The sequence below is a fragment of the Oncorhynchus tshawytscha genome, linkage group LG11, assembly GCF_018296145.1.
Source record: "Oncorhynchus tshawytscha isolate Ot180627B linkage group LG11, Otsh_v2.0, whole genome shotgun sequence".
NCBI classification, from domain to species: domain Eukaryota; kingdom Metazoa; phylum Chordata; class Actinopteri; order Salmoniformes; family Salmonidae; genus Oncorhynchus; species Oncorhynchus tshawytscha.
The window spans coordinates 13,031,224-13,047,876 of NC_056439.1; the positions used below are offsets into that span (position 1 = coordinate 13,031,224).

The following is a 16,653-nucleotide window of genomic DNA, read 5'->3' on the forward strand; positions in this document are numbered from 1 at the left end:
GAAGTGCTGCGCGACAACAAGCGCAAGTACGAGCACGTGGTCAAGCTGACCCAGACTCTGGCCAACCAGCTCACCCAGATGATGCAGACTCAGCGGCAGCTGGGCGACGCCTTCGCTGACCTCGGCCTCAAGTCGCCGGAGCTCCATGTGAGTCAGACACTCTTTTTATTATTATTAATTTTTTTACTTTGACCTTACCGAGGAACCTGAAGCTGGAGTAGGTTGAAGGAGTTGACACTAACCACTGATACAGGATTTAAAAAAAATTCTTTATGCCCGTAATGTTAATGTAAGGTTAGGATTGGGGGTAAAGTAACCTCTTCCTAGATCTGTGGTTTGGGGCATACCTTGTAAGGATGGCCATTTCTGTTGCTGGTTCTTTGTCAATACTCTGAAATGACTTCCTTTCCTCATCACTTTTTTTTCATAACCCCTGATAGCTAGGTGAAAGAACTGGATAGGTTTCCACTATTTTGCTTTCACCTGTCAGATCAGTCAGTGATTTTCTCCCTTTTCTTTTTTACTTGAGCTGCTTCAGGTTGCCTCAGTGCGGATAATTCTGAGTGGGTTCACTTGTGTTGAATTCTCAAACGCACTAAAAGCCTTCGATAAATTGTTTTTATTTGTCTCCATATAAAATGGATTTAAGACAGACCACTTCATGCAAAGCCAGAACTGTTATGTGACTTAGCTGTTTCATACATGATGCATCATTTATTGTTTGTAGTAAATGCGTTATTGATGTACACTGAAATAGTATGAAATACTAAACAAATGTCCTTTTCCCCCTGCACTGACTCTCTTGAACTGGCTCTATGCACACTCACACATACTACACTGGCACTCCAACACACACACACACACACACACACACACACACACACACACACACACACACACACACACACACACACACACACACACACACACACACACTGTATACGCTCAATACACACAAAAAACACCTACATGCATATTGATGCTACACTCACCAATACACACTTTCACACTCTTCACATAAACAGAGTAGCAGCAGTGTATCTATCCATCCTGACAAGGGGTTGGAACCAAAATTATTTCCCAATCGATTTGTTCTGAACAGAACCGTATTTTCTTTTGTTCCACTGTTCCAACCAGCAAAATGAAGTTATGAACCAGTTCGAACCCCAAAAAAGTAATGGTTTATATAGGTTCTTTCTGTTCCTTTTTAAACCTTTGAAATCATTGTATTTTAATTTTTTTTACATTAAATTACTTCACCAGTGGATAGAGCAGCTTGCTATGGAGGGGGCAAGATATGTAAATGCATTGGACAGACAAGTGTATTGAAGGGCGAGGAGAGCGCTGGGCATGAAGCAATGGGCATGTTATGACATGCATGATCTGAATTAGACCCACAGAATTATATCTACGAAGGAGCGGCGTCTTTGAAGAAAGTTTGAATGTCTTTGAACTTCAGAGTTGGCTTAACTAACGTTGGACCAGAGCTAGCCTTTGATCATCACTCTCAGTTCCATAAAGTGGCTAGAGTTTTCAAGTGCTAGACCAGCGCTAGCTAGTGTGTGTGGAGTGGCACCAGAATTAAAATAAAAAATACTTTTGTAGTTAATAAATCCAATGTAAAATGTGATATCGGTAGTATCCTTAACCAGAATTGAAAAAGTTAATCCATTGTTCCCTAATTTGAAAATCCCCCTCCCAAATTTTTTAATCACGCCTTTAACGTCAGTAACTACAGTAGACTGCATGCTTCGGAGGGAGGGGAGGTAGCCTACACACACTGGTAAAGAATTTCAGCTGGCAGGCAGGCAGACACTAATAAGTTTGCAAAGCCCTCACTGTCACTCATAGGTGCTTTGTTAGATTTTTTTTGTGGGACTGGAGATAAATGCCGGAATGTAAAATAAGGTTATTAACCCGTTTCCATGCTTTTAAAATAGCGTTTCTGTTCCCGGCAACAGTATAGATCACTTTTGTTCTGGTTCTGTTCCTCCCAAACATTTAGTTATTTTACGGTTTTCAGTTAGAGGGGCAAAAAAAGTATTTAGTCAGCCACCAATGTGCAAGTTCTCCCACTTAAAAAGATGAGGCCTGTAATTTTCATCATAGGTACACTTCAACTGTGAGAGACAAAATGAGAAAATAAAATCCAATTGTAGGATTTTTTATGAATTTATTTGCAAATAATGGTGGAAAATAAGTATTTGGTCACCTACCAACAAGTAAGATTTCTGGCTCTCACAGACCTGTAACTTCTTCTTTAAGAGGATCCTTTGTCCTACACTCGTTACCTGTATTAATGGCACCTGTTTGAACTTGTTATCAGTATAAAAGACACCTGTCCACAAACTCAAACAGTCACACTCCAAACTCCACTATGGCCAAGACCAAAGAGCTGTCAAAGGACTCCAGAAACAAAATTGTAGACCTGCACCAGGCTGGGAAGACTGAATCTGCAATAGGTAAGCAGCTTGGTTTGAAGAAATCAATTGTGGGAGCAATTATTAGGAAATGGAAGACATACAAGACCACTTATAATCTTCCTCGATCTGGGGCTCCACGCAAGATCTCACCCCGTGGGTTCAAAATGATCACAAGAACGGTGAGCAAAAATCCCAGAACCACACGGGGGACCTACTGAATGACGTGCAGAGAGCTGGGACCAAATTAACAAAGCCTACCATCAGTAACACACTACGCCGCCAGGGACTCAAATCCTGCAGTGCCAGACGTGTCCCCCTGCTTAAGCCAGTACATGTCCAGGCCCGTTTGAAGTTTGCTAGAGAGCATTTGGATGATCCAGAAGAAGATTGGGAGAATGTCATATGGTCAGATGAAACCAAAATATAACTTTTTGGTAAAAACTCAATTCGTCGTGTTTGGAGGACAAAGAATGCTGAGTTGCATCCAAAGAACACCATACCTACTGTGACGCATGGGGGTGGAAACATCATGCTTTTGGGCTGTTTTTCTGCAAAGGGACCAGGACGACTGTCCGTGTAAAGGAAAGAATGAATGCGGCCATGTATCGTGAGATTTTGAGTGAAAACCTCCTTCCAAGGGCATTGAAGATTAAATGTGGCTGGGTCTTTCAGCATGACAATGATGCCAACCACACCGCCCGGGCAACGAAGGAGTGGCTTCGTAAGAAGCATTTCAAGGTCCTGGAGTGGCCTAGCCAGTCTCCAGATCTCAACCCCATAGAAAATCTTTGGAGGGAGTTGAAAGTCCGTGTTGCCCAGCAACAGCCCCAAAACATCACTGCTCTAGAGGAGATCTGCATGGAGGAATGGGCCAAAATACCAGCAACAGTGTGTGAAAACCTTGTGAAGACTTACAGAAAACGTTTGACCTCTGTCATTGCCGACAAAGGCTATATAACAAAGTATTGAGAAACTTTTGTTTTTGACCAAATACTTATTTTCCACCATAATTTGTAAAGAAATTCATTAAAAATCCTACAATGTGATTTTCTGGATTTTTTTTCTAATTTTGTCTGTCATAGTTGAAGTGTACCTATGATGAAAATTACAGGCCTCTCATCTTTTTAAGTGGGAGAACTTGCACAATTGGTGGCTGACTAAATACTTTTTTACCCCACTGTATGTTCCCTGAACCGGTTCCAACCCCTGATCCAGATTGCCTTGTCACTTTTCTTATCCCTACTTGCATGAACACATTACCTCAAATACCTCGTACCCCTGCAAATTGACTCAGTACCGGTACTCCTTGTACATAGTCTTGTTGTTGTTATTTTGTGTTAATATTACCTTATTTTTTTTAGCACATTTTTCTTACTTTTTTAACTTTGCATGGTTTGGAAATGGCTTGTTATCAAGCATTTCATGGTAAATTCCACACGTTTAATTCGGCGCATTTAATCGAAATACATGTTTTTAAGTATTTGCTTATGCGTAAATGATAGCAACCTAAAACCCTTGTCAGATTTAAAGGCAATTGGGAACAGTAAACTGGGTGGGTCCTGAACTTCATGTTCTTTCTTTATTGTAATGGGATTTATGCACATCCCCAACTGCTGCCTAATGAAAGGTGTGTGTGTGTGTGTTTGTGTTTCAATGTTCTGTTTTTAAGATGGTAGCACTGCCATGTTTCATCTTAGATTTTTTTTAACATCCTTCTGTTTTATAATGAGTAAGTCTGTCAAATTTTTTATTTGCTGTGACATTTAGGCATAGACATTGGTTTGTTAAGAGTTAAGACTTCCATTTCTATTAAAGGTTTAAATAAACATGTTTCTAGATTTAAGAAAGCACAACTCATGGTTGGAAGTTAAATGTTACTGTCTGAATTGTTATTTGATCTATGAGCTCTCAATTGGAAACCCTTGATGGGAATGTTATAATGATTAAATGTACACTACCGTTCAAAAGTTTGGTCACCTAGAAATGTCCATGTCCATTTTTAAAATAAAAAATCTAATTGATCATAAATACAGTGTAGACATTGTTAATGTTGTAAATTACTATTGTAGCTGGAGACGGCAGATTTTTCATGGAATATCTACATACAGTGCCTTGCGAAAGTATTCGGCCCCCTTGAACTTTGCAACCTTTTGCCACATTTCAGGCTTCAAACATAAAGATATTAAACTGTATTTTTTTGTGAAGAATCAACAACAAGTGGGACACAATCATGAAGTGGACCGACATTTTATGGATATTTCAAACTTTTTTAACAAATCAAAAACTGAAAAATTGGGCGTGCAAAATTATTCAGCCCCCTTAAGTTAATACTTTGTAGCGCCACCTTTTGCTGCAATTACAGCTGTAAGTCGCTTGGGGTATGTCTCTATCAGTTTTGCACATCGAGAGACTGAAATTTTTCCCATTCCTCCTTGCAAAACAGCTCGAGCTCAGTGAGGTTGGATGGAGAGCATTTGTGAACAGCAGTTTTCAGTTCTTTCCACAGATTCTCGATTGGATTCAGGTCTGGACTTTGACTTGGCCATTCTAACACCTGGATATGTTTATTTTTGAACCATTCCATTGTAGATTTTGCTTTATGTTTTGGATCATTGTCTTGTTGGAAGACAAATCTCCGTCCCAGTCTCAGGTCTTCCATTCTTCCAGAATGGTCCTGTATTTGGCTCCATCCATCTTCCCATCAATTTTAACCATCTTCCCTGTTCGCTGCTGAAGAAAAGCAGGCCCAAACCATGATGCTGCCACCACCATGTTTGACAGTGGGAATGGTGTGGTCAGGGTGATGAGCTGTGTTGCTTTTACGCCAAACATAACGTTTTGCATTGTTGCCAAAAAGTTCAATTTTGGTTTCATCTGACCAGAGCACCTTCTTCCACATGTTTGGTGTGTCTCCCAGGTGGCTTGTGGCAAACTTTAAACAACACTTTTTATGGATATCTTTAAGAAATGGCTTTCTTCTTGCCACTCTTCCATAAAGGCCAGATTTGTGCAATATATGACTGATTGTTGTCCTATGGACAGAGTCTCCCACCTCAGCTGTAGATCTCTGCAGTTCATCCAGAGTGATCATGGGCCTCTTGGCTGCATCTCTGATCAGTCTTCTCCTTGTATGAGCTGAAAGTTTAGAGGGACGGCCAGGTCTTGGTAGATTCGCAGTGGTCTGATACTCCTTCCATTTCAATATTATCGCTTGAACAGTGCTCCTTGGGATGTTTAAAGCTTGGGAAATCTTTTTGTATCCAAATCCGGCTTTAAACTTCTTCACAACAGTATCTCGGACCTGCCTGGTGTGTTCCTTGTTCTTCATGATGCTCTCTGCGCTTTTAACGGACCTCTGAGACTATCACAGTGCAGGTGCATTTATACGGAGACTTGATTACACACAGGTGGATTGTATTTATCATCATTAGTCATTTAGGTCAACATTGGATCATTCAGAGATCCTCACTGAACTTCTGGAGAGAGTTTGCCTCACTGAAAGTAAAGGGGCTGAATAATTTTGCACGCCCAATTTTTCAGTTTTTGATTTGTTAAAAAAGTTTGAAATATCCAATAAATGTCGTTCCACTTCATGATTGTGTCCCACTTGTTGTTGATTCTTCACAAAAAAATACAGTTTTATATCTTTATGTTTGAAGCCTGAAATGTGGCAAAAGGTCGCAAAGTTCAAGGGGGCCGAAATACTTTCGCAAGGCACTGTATTACCTTGACTAACCGGTGCCCCCACCACACATTGACTCTGTACCAATACCCCCTGTATATAATAGGCTCGTTATTACACTGCTCAAAAAAATAAAGGGAACACTTAAACAACACAATGTAACTCCAAGTCAATCACGCTTCTGTGAAATCAACCTATCCACTTAGGAAGCAACACTGATTGACAATACATTTCACATGCTGTTGTGCAAATGGAATAGACAACAGGTGGAAATTCTAGGCAATTAGCAAGACACCCCCAATAAAGGAGTGTTCTGCAGGTGGTGACCACAGACCACTTCTCAGTTTCTATGCTTCCTGGCTGATGTTTGGGTCACTTTTGAATGCTGGCGGTGCTTTCACTCTAGTGGTAGCATGAGACGGAGTCTACAACCCACACAAGTGGCTCAGGTAGTGCAGCTCATCCAGGATGGCACATCAATGCGAGCTGTGGCAAGGTTTGCTGTGTCTGTCAGCGTAGTGTCCAGAGCATGGAGGCGCTACCAGGAGACAGGCCAGTACATTAGGAGACGTGGAGGAGGCCGTAGGAGGGCAACAACCCAGCAGCAGGACCGCTACCTCCGCCTTTGTGCAAGGAGGAGCAGGAGGAGCACTGCCAGAGCCCTGCAAAATGACCTCCAGCAGGCCACAAATGTGCATGTGTCTGCTCAAATGGTCAGAAACAGACTCCATGAGGGTGGTATGATGGCCTGACGTCCACAGGTGGGGGTTGTGCTTACAGCCCAACACCGTGCAGGATGTTTGGCATTTGCCAGAGAACACCAAGATTGTCAAATTCGCCACTGGCGCCCTGTCTGTGCTCTTCACAGATGAAAGCAGGTTCACACTGAGCACTAGAGTCTGGAGAGGTCGTGGAGAACGTTCTGCTGCCTGAAACATCCTCCAGCATGACCAGTTTGGCGGTGGGTCAGTCATGGTGTGGGGTGGCATTTCTTTGGGGGCCGCACAGCCCTCCATGTGCTCGCCAGAGGTAGCCTGACTGCCATTAGGTACCGAGATGAGATCCTCAGACCCCTTGTGAGACCATATGCTGGTGCGGTTGGCCCTGGGTTCCTCCTAATGCAAGACAATGCTAGACCTCATGTGGGTGGAGTGTGTCAGCAGTTCCTGCAAGAGGAAGGCATTGATGCTATGCACTGGCCCGGCCGTTCCCCAGACCTGAATCAAATTGAGCACATCTGGGACATCATGTCTCGCTCCATCCACCAACGCCACATTGCACCACACACTGTCCAGGAGTTGGCGGATGCTTTAGTCCAGGTCTGGGAGGAGATCCCTCAGGAGACCATCTGCCACATCAGGAGCATGCCCAGGCGTTGTAGGGAGGTCATACAGGCACGTGGAGGCCACACACACTACTGAGCCTCATTTTGACTTGTTTTAAGGACATTACATCAAAGTTGGATCAGCCTGTAGTGTGGTTTTCCACTTTAATTTTGAGTGTGAATTTTTGTGATTTTGTTGTCAGCACATTCAACTATGTAAAGAAAAAAGTATTTAATAAGAATATTTAATTCATTCAGATCTAGGATGTGTTATTTTAGTGTTCCCTTTGTTTTTTTGAGCAGTGTATTTTACAGCTTCTCTTTAATTATGTTAATTTTATTTGTTACTTTTTAGAATGTGTTTTCTTAACTGCAATGTTGGTTATGGGCTTGTAAGTAAGCATTTCACGGTATGGTCTACACCTGTTGTAATTCGGCGCATGTGACAAATACAATTTTATTTGATTGAGAGGTCACTCAATATCCATTAATCTCTTTAGGAAATGCATCATATTTTAGGGAATTAGTATTTTGATCATATTCAATGATACTATGCTTGCTCAGATAATATAATTGTTCTATGGTAGTTATCTTATTGAATTGTCTAAAAAGTGTGTGATGTAATCTTGTCTTTCAGGAGGAGTTTGGCTACAATGCTGACACTCAAAAACTTTTGTCCAAAAATGGGGAGACCCTATTGGGAGCAATCAACTTCTTCATTGCCAGTGTGAACACACTGGTGGACAAAACAATTGAGGACACTATGATTAACATCAAACAGTATGAAATTGCCAGGTAATATGAGAATATCAGTTTAAATTGGTTTACTGTTACTCGTTGATTGACGTGCATCCTCTTTTTGAACATTTTGACAGCAAACGTTATTCCTAGTCATTTTCTGAAATTGACTCAGTTTAGGAAATTGCCATGTCCAAGTTAGTGTTTTGGGGGGGTTCATCAATGTTTTGTAGGATTTTGTTTGGCTGTTGGTCGTGTTACTACCCCTAGCTTGGTCCCAGATCTGTTTGTTGTATAACCAACTCCTCGTTGTCTGGAAAAATGTTGACCGTTGGCAAGTGAAAAAAAAGAGTATGCAGTTGACTTTCGTCTGGTTTTTGACACCCCCTGTAGAGTTGAGTTCGACGCGTACCGCACAGACCTGGAGGAATTGAACCTGGGCCCACGGGATGCCACCACGCTGCCCAAGATAGAACACTCCCAGCAACAGTTCCAGATCCACCGCGAGAAGTATGAGAAGATGCGCAACGACGTCTCCGTCAAGCTCAAATTCCTGGAAGAGAACAAGGTACTTCAGAAGCTAGTTTTTGCTGCCATTTCAGGAGACATGAGTATTCTTCGTCTTTTCAAGGGCTAGTACAGAATACATTTGACCAAATTTTGCATCCTTACTAGGATGTAATTGTCTTGGAACCTTTGCTGTCAAGGGATTAACATGGGTAACCAGGATCCTGGGACTGTCTCGGGAACACTTCACATTTCCCGAAATAATAACCTTGGAAATTACAATATTTTTCCTTAACTTCTTGACGCAACCCATCCCGTTAGCGGGATCATTTTCATCAACAACCGCTGAATTGCAGAGCGCCACATTTAAAAGAAATTACTAAAAATATTTATATTCATGAAATCACAAGTGCAATATAGCAAAACACGGCTTATCTTTTTGTTAATCGACCTGTCGTGTCAGATTTTGAAAATGCTTTACAGCGAAAGCAATCCAAGCGTTTGTGTAAGTTTATCGATCACTAGACAAAACATTATGAACACCTAGCATCATAGTAGCTTGGTCACGAAAATCAGAAAAGCAATAAAAATTAACCGCTTACCTTTGATCTTTGGATGTTTTCACTCACGAGACTCCCAGTTACATAATAAATGTTCCATTTGTTCCATAAAGATTATTTTTATATTCAAAATACCTCCATTTGTTTGGCGCGTTATGTTCAGAAATCCACAGGCTCGAGCAGTCACGACAACGCAGACGAAAATTCACAATAGTATACGTAATGTCCACAGAAACATGTCAAATGTTTTTTATAATCAATCCTCAGGTTGTTTTTAAAATGTACAGTATAATCGATAATAATTTTTCAGTAGGAGAGGGAGAGACAAAGGCTGCACCACTCTGTTGCGCAAGCAAAACTCATGCGAACACCCAGCTATCCACAGACGTGAGGTTATCTTTCTCGCTCATTTTTCAAAATAAAAGCCTGAAAATATATCTAAAGACTGTTGACACCTTGAGGAAGCAATAGGAAAAGGATTCTGGTTGATATCCCTTTAAATGGAGCAAAGGCAGGCTATGGAACATAGAGCTTTCAAAATAGAAGCCACTTCCTGGTTTGATTTTCCTCAGGTTTTCGCCTGCAATATCAGTTCTGTTATGCTCACAGACAATATTTTGACAGTTTTGGAAACTTTTTAGAGTGTTTTCTATCCTAATCTGTCAATGATATGCATATTCTAGCATCTGGGCCTGAGAAATAGGCCGTTTACTTTGGGAATGTTAATTTTCCAAACATAAAAATAGTGCCCCCTAGCTGAAAGAGGTTAAAATACACTACATGCGCATCGGCAGATTAGCCAAAAATAAAATATCACATTATCCAAGCAGGTTGTCGCATGGAAACTTTCTTTAGCCTGGCGTATTTTTTTCACACAGTCATCATAAATTCAAAGCACATGCCTAATTGACACTGCCGGACCGACCGCACATGCAACCCAAATGCAGTTAATAAACAGCACAGTATAGCCTATAAAATGAGTGCTGCTTTGAGCTTTCATTGTGACTCTTCAGACAGTCACAAATGTTATAGGCCTATGCCAAATTTACTACATGGGCATCTCTGTCACAGACATTAAGTCTGCTAACAATTCAGAGAGGCATGAGGGGAAATTATATTTTCACCTAGAGCCTAGGCTATTTTCCTATTCATTCCCACTGAAACCAAAATCCTGACACCTGTCTCGCATGAAAATTCCTAACTTTATTCTGTGATTCATAGATTGTATTGTCAAAGCACGTCTCTTGCCTGTGTGTCAAAATACCGCTATTACATTTACCACGCATTTACCATCTAGCAAGCTTAGCAAGTTTGGTCATTTTACTTTTGTTTGACTGTTACAAAGTTTTGTTACAAAGTTTGTATGATTCGATAACGCTATACTCAGGGTGCGTCCTGAGTGCGAACTGTGTCGAGAGCCTACTGCTGAAATGTGCTGAATTAATTGAGGAACATGGTAGCGCTCTGAATTTATGAACGGCCTGATTCACAATGTCATTGGCGATCAAAGATAAAGTAACTATCATTACTAAATATCAGTTTAATTTGCTCTGAAATCTTTACATAGTGGCGTAGCCAAGCCCGACAACGTGGTGCAGAGCCCTTTTTATTTAGGGTGAACCGTGGCACAGTGACCATATCTTGGTTTTAAATGTGCACCTTCAATTTTTGCATTATTTCCTGGGATTCTCTGAATAAATATGAATTATTAAAACTAGATACATCTTCAGGAAAATATTCATCATTACTGCCAAGTCGGCCTGGTCTCATTGACTAGACCTAACATAGTAAAAACCAAATCCGGGACACTCAAACTGTAAGATATATTATGTTTGGTATGGTTACTTAAGGTAAAAACGAAAATTGTAATTCGTAACATATCATACGAAATGGATAATGTACAGCCACAAATTAATACATACCGTACGTGACATGTCATATTAAATGGAGTGTCTCTGATTTACATACAGAATAATACAAAATGTTCTGAGGCCAGGTTGGCTGAATCTCTAAAAAGTCTTGAAAAGTCTGCTGGGATATTTGCTGTATCAAAACAAACTTGTCCATTACACAGTTCTTCAACAGGCATTAAATTCGGGTATGTGTTTGTTTACTCTGGTGTGAGTGCTCATGTCCTCTTTTTGTTCTTTCTCCGACCCCTTTCCCAGGTGAAAGTGTTGCACAACCAGCTGATCCTCTTCCACAATGCCATCGCGGCATACTATGCAGGAAACCAGCAGCAGCTGGATCAGACGCTCAAGCAGTTCCACATCAAGTTGAAAATGCCCGGCGGGGATACGCCATCTTGGCTGGAGGAGCACTAATCAACCGACCCACCCCTCCCAAAAAATCCACTGTGGTTTGGTCTGGAGAGGCTCCAGAATTACTGTGAAGCAACAGGAAACGCTCTCCGCTCCTTGACAGCCTCTTCCTCCTACTTTTCTTCATGATTGTAAAAGGTTTTTAGGCAAAGCAACACTAAGACAAAGAATTAATTTAAAAAACAAAAATATTTGTCAATCTCTTGTTTGATAAACTGTAAGTTCTGTTTTCTACTATTTTCTCTTGTTCTTCCTGTACAAGGAAATCCATTGACCGTTGTTCTAATCGTGAAGTGGCACTCTTTCTCTCGTTCCCTTTTTAACTTGGAACTGTTGCAGTTCTTTTCAAATCATGGGAAATTCACTTTTTGGGGTTGATTTGACAAATCTAGTGAGAAGCACGGAAATGTTAAATACATTTTGAAAAGTGTATGGCCTTTTTACTCCAGCTTTTTATTGTTGTAGCTTGATACCGCAGAGACATTTTGGGGACAAAATGTCCGTCTTCTATTTGGCTCTGCATCCAGTTGGATAATTTATCTCCACTTGTTGTAAAAGTCTGGCCACCCATTGATGAAGTAACACTAATGATAGGCATCATTAAATTTACATGATGTATCATAAGCTTGTGTGACACCTGTTATACCCAGTGTATGACTGTAGGAAATGATTACCGCAGCCTTGGAATTCGATAGCGTAGATTAGATGGTTGGTTTTCACTGTTTGTCATTGTACTGTAATGAATAGCGCCGCTGGGCATTTTATAAGAAGTGTTAATGTCATGTTTATGGTGCTATTATGTTGCAGTAATGATGTTCAAGTAGTGTTAACCATTTGTGTTTGTATTTGACTTTAATCATGGGTATATGATGGACAATATTAATTATTGAATTGAACATTTTGTAATTCCAGAGAAATTGAAGGACCAGCCTTACCACGTGAACTTGATGTGCCTTGTTTTATGTACAACTCTCTCACTCTGTCTGGTGTTTCAGCTAAACTTTGCCCTCACACTGCCAGCTTCAGGACCACATAGCAGTAGATGGATAAAGAATGGACCAAACATACCTACATTACATACACTCCAAACCAACATAAACCACTCAATTGTCCCATTTCACTATTACCACGCCGTGTGAGTCGAATCCTTTTTACCGCATTTGAGAAGGGAGGTAAATACGAGTAAACAGCTAGCGATTTAGCTGCTAATTAAAGAGTGAGACTTATCTGCTTTAAAACTAACCTGTATGCTAAACGAGAACGTAAATGTTTGCATTTTGGAATCAGAGCAACAAAAGTTCAGTCTTGGCATTGTACAACGACAATTTCTATGCTAGTTAATGGCACAAACAGCACAATGTGACAGTGAAATAGGGTGATTCCCTTGACTTTCCAATTGCAGTCACTTTTTAAAACGTTATCCTCTCAAGTATATAATATTTATGTACTATGAGACAAAAAAAACACTTGTGTAAGAACTGTATATGGGATGAAACCTAAATGAAAGTGGACTTGAAAAACTTCTTGTACATAGGAAAGACCAGCATCCTTTTCTTGAGCTTCTAACCTTTTGAATAGTTATTTTCTGAATACTGACCATAATGTTCACAAAAGACATCATAATGACGGTATTGCAACCACTTTTGCCCACAGGGCTTCCTGTCTTCTACCTACAGTACCGTTCCTGCTGTACAACAGCGTGTGTGTATTGTATATCAATCTGTTGTTCAATGACATGATGTAAGCATAGATAAATATATATATTTGTAATTTCCTCTTTTATCTTAGATATATTAAAGGGCATATGAATGAAGCCATGGGGCATTTTTCTCATGCTGATTAACAGATGTTGAGTTCAAAAACAGGTTTCTGAATGTTGTGCAATGTCTTTTGGGGGAAAATAATAAAATGTTTTCTTCATAAATGGCTCCTTTTGATGTTTTTGTATGTTTGCAATAATCGAGCGCAGGCATTTTATATTTTCACAATGTCTTTGCATTCGGTGCCTTTGTATGATTTGTGTGTACAGATTTGGATTATTTAGCTTCATGTGGTGCTGCCACCAGTGGCTGGTATTGAGAAGGCTTAGCTACAGTATATAAATAAAGATATTTTCTGGTGTCATCTTTTTAAGAAAACCTAAAGTGCACATTGGTGTAGCTTGTTTTCTATTGATAAAGGAGATAATTCATTATGGAAGCATTTTGTATATAAAAGCACATTTTAAAACTGAGTGGAATAAAAAAAAATTTTTTTAACAATTCCAGTGCAACATCTTTTGAATTGAGGCTTTTCCAAGTGGAAAGTGTTTTATTTTAGAATCACCTACCTGCAACACCCAAAAGGCTTAAGCGTCACAGGATCTAACTGATTTGTTAAAAAACCAAATGGATGTGAAGTTTAACGACTGTCTTCTCAGAGCCATTACAAAAGTAAAAGCAAAGTGCTGGTGGAACTGATTTGTGCTTAATAAATTGCTGTCGCTCTGCAATTCAACTTTGCTCGGTCCTGGTCAGTTTTCAACTATTTCAATCCTCAGATTCTATTGTTTATCCTTTTTTTTGATTGTACAATTTCAGAAAGTCAAAGCCTATCAGTTAACAGTCCTTTTGTGGTCATCAGACATTAACAGTGTAAGTGCTCACTCACTGGATCTATTATTCATAAGGATAGACTCTTTGTATGGCATATGTTCTTTGTTTGCCTGGATATGTTACTGTAATATAGAATGATCCATTCTGTATAACTGTTTGGCATGTAAAACGCCAGCATGAAGTCATAAGTGTGCCGCAAACATATACAGTGGGGCAAAAAAGTATTTAGTCAGCCACCAATTGTGCAAGTTCTCCCACTTGAAAAGATGAGAGGTCTGTAATTTTCCCCATAGGTACACTTCAACTATGACAGACAAAATGAAAAAGAAAAAAATCCAGAAAATCACATTGTAGGATTTTTTATGAATTTATTTGCAAATTATGGTGGAAAATAAGTATTTGGTCATCTACAAACAAGCAAGATTTCTGGCTCTCACAGACCTGTAACTTCTTCTTTAAGAGGCTCCTCTGTCCTCCACTCGTTAACTGTATTAATGCCACCTGTTTGAACTTGTTATCAGTATAAAAGACACCTGTCCACAAACTCAAACAGTCACACTCTAAACTCCAATATGGCCAAGACCAAAGAGCTGTCAAAGGACACTAGAAACAAAATTGTAGACCTGCACCAGGCTGGGAAGACTGAATCTGCAATAGGTAAGCAGCTTGGTTTGAAGAAATCAACTGTGGGAGCAATTATTAGGAAATGGAAGACATACAAGACCACTGATAATCTCCCTCGATCTGGGGCTCCACGCAAGATCTCACCCCGTGAGGTCAAAATGATCACAAGAACGGTGAGCAAAAATCCCAGAACCACACGGGGGGACCTAGTGAATGACCTGCAGAGAGCTGGGACCAAAGTAACAAAGCCTACCATCAGTACCACACTACGCCGCAAGGGACTCAAATCCTGCAGTGCCAGACGTGTCCCCTTGCTTAAGCTAGTACATGTCCAGGCCCGTCTGAAGTTTGCTAGAGAGCATTTGGATGATCCAGAAGAAGATTGGGAGAATGTCATATGGTCAGATGAAACCAAAATATAACTTTTTGGTAAAAACTCAACTCGTCGTGTTTGGAGGACAAAGAATGCCATACCTACTGTGAAGCATGGGGGTGGAAACATCATGCTTTGGGGCTGTTCTTCTGCAAATGGACCAGGACGACTGATTCGTGTAAAGGAAAGAATGAATGGGGCCATGTATCGTGAGATTTTGAGTGAAAACCTCCTTCCATCAACAAGGGCATTGAAAATGAAACGTGGCTGGGTCTTTCAGCATGACAATGATCCCAAACACACCGCCCGGGCAACGAAGGAGTGGCTTCGTAAGAAGCATTTCAAGGTCCTGGAGTGGCCTAGCCAGTCTCCAGATCTCAACCCCATAGAAAATCTTTGGAGGGAGTTGAAAGTCCGTGTTGCCCAGCAACAGCCCCAAAACATCACTGCTCTAGAGGAGATCTGCATGGAGGAATGGGCCAAAATACCAGCAACAGTGTGTGAAAACCTTGTGAAGACTTACAGAAAACGTTTGACCTCTGTCATTGCCAACAAAGGGTATATAAAGGGTATATAACAGTATTGAGTATTGAGATAAACTTTTGTTATTGACCAAATTCTTATTTTCCACCACAATTTTCAAATAAATTCATTCAAAATCCTACAATGTGATTTTCTGGATTTTTTTTCTCATTTTGTCTGTCTTAGTTGAAGTGTACCTATGATGAAAATTACAGGCCTCTCTCATCTTTTTAAGTGGGAGAACTTGCACAATTGGTGGCTGACTAAATACTTTTTTGCCCCACTGTATATATAAATAATTGGATGTATGGTGTAGCCTACCTTTTTCCTGAGAACTTAAAGCTGGGGGTCTAGCCTTCAAGGTGGCTTACCCTTAGGGACCAAACAGAGGTCCAGTGACAGCCCATAGTCATTGGGGAAGAAAAAAAACGGACATACAGTAGGGGAGATAAGGTTCATCTTATCGGGTCAAAGGTGAGGGGTCTAATGGAAATTTCCAGGTGAACAAAAAGGAGAGCAGTCAAATCAATCAAAATCATCTCAGTTTAATTACAGGTTGCAACAGGGTGACATCCCCAGCACAGAAGCAGAGAAAATGTCTAATTTGGCCTTAGCAGAGAAGGCCCTTATATCCTAATTACATGGCACCAAATGTCCTATAAACAACAGCCTGGGAGGCTTGTAGGAAGTCAAAACAACTTTGTCAGCTGCTACAGAATCACAGTGTTTCACAGAATACAACAAAAATCAGTGTCCTTCAAACACCAGTCGGGCGTCAATCACTATCAACAGATGCAGCATGAGTTTAATTTAGAACATACAGCATCAAGTCCATCAACCCATACCTTGCACAACCAGAACACTGGAAATCATGTGTACTATAGAAAGAGAAAACATATAAATATGCTAAGCATTGTGTTAATCCCTCTAAACTGAATAACAATTTTATTCATCTTAAATATTCCCCATTCCAAGGGTTCAGGGT

The 16,653-nt window shown here is 40.4% G+C and overlaps 1 protein-coding gene across 5 annotated transcripts in view; it reads left to right on the top strand.

The window, feature by feature from the left end:
- LOC112234391 (arfaptin-1-like) overlaps positions 1–13,479 on the top strand; it is a 45,862-nt gene extending 32,383 nt beyond the window's left edge. For all 5 annotated transcript variants that reach the window (XM_024402475.2, XM_024402477.1, XM_024402479.2 and 2 more), the window contains 4 exons: positions 1–147; positions 8,067–8,224; positions 8,561–8,735; positions 11,403–13,479. The exon at positions 1–147 is cut by the window's left edge and continues 75 nt beyond it. In XM_024402475.2, coding sequence (XP_024258243.1) covers positions 1–147; positions 8,067–8,224; positions 8,561–8,735; positions 11,403–11,558 — 636 coding nt within the window. In that variant the 3' untranslated portion in view covers positions 11,559–13,479. The remainder of the gene's footprint in view (positions 148–8,066; positions 8,225–8,560; positions 8,736–11,402) is intronic.
- Positions 13,480–16,653: the final 3,174 nt, after the last annotated feature.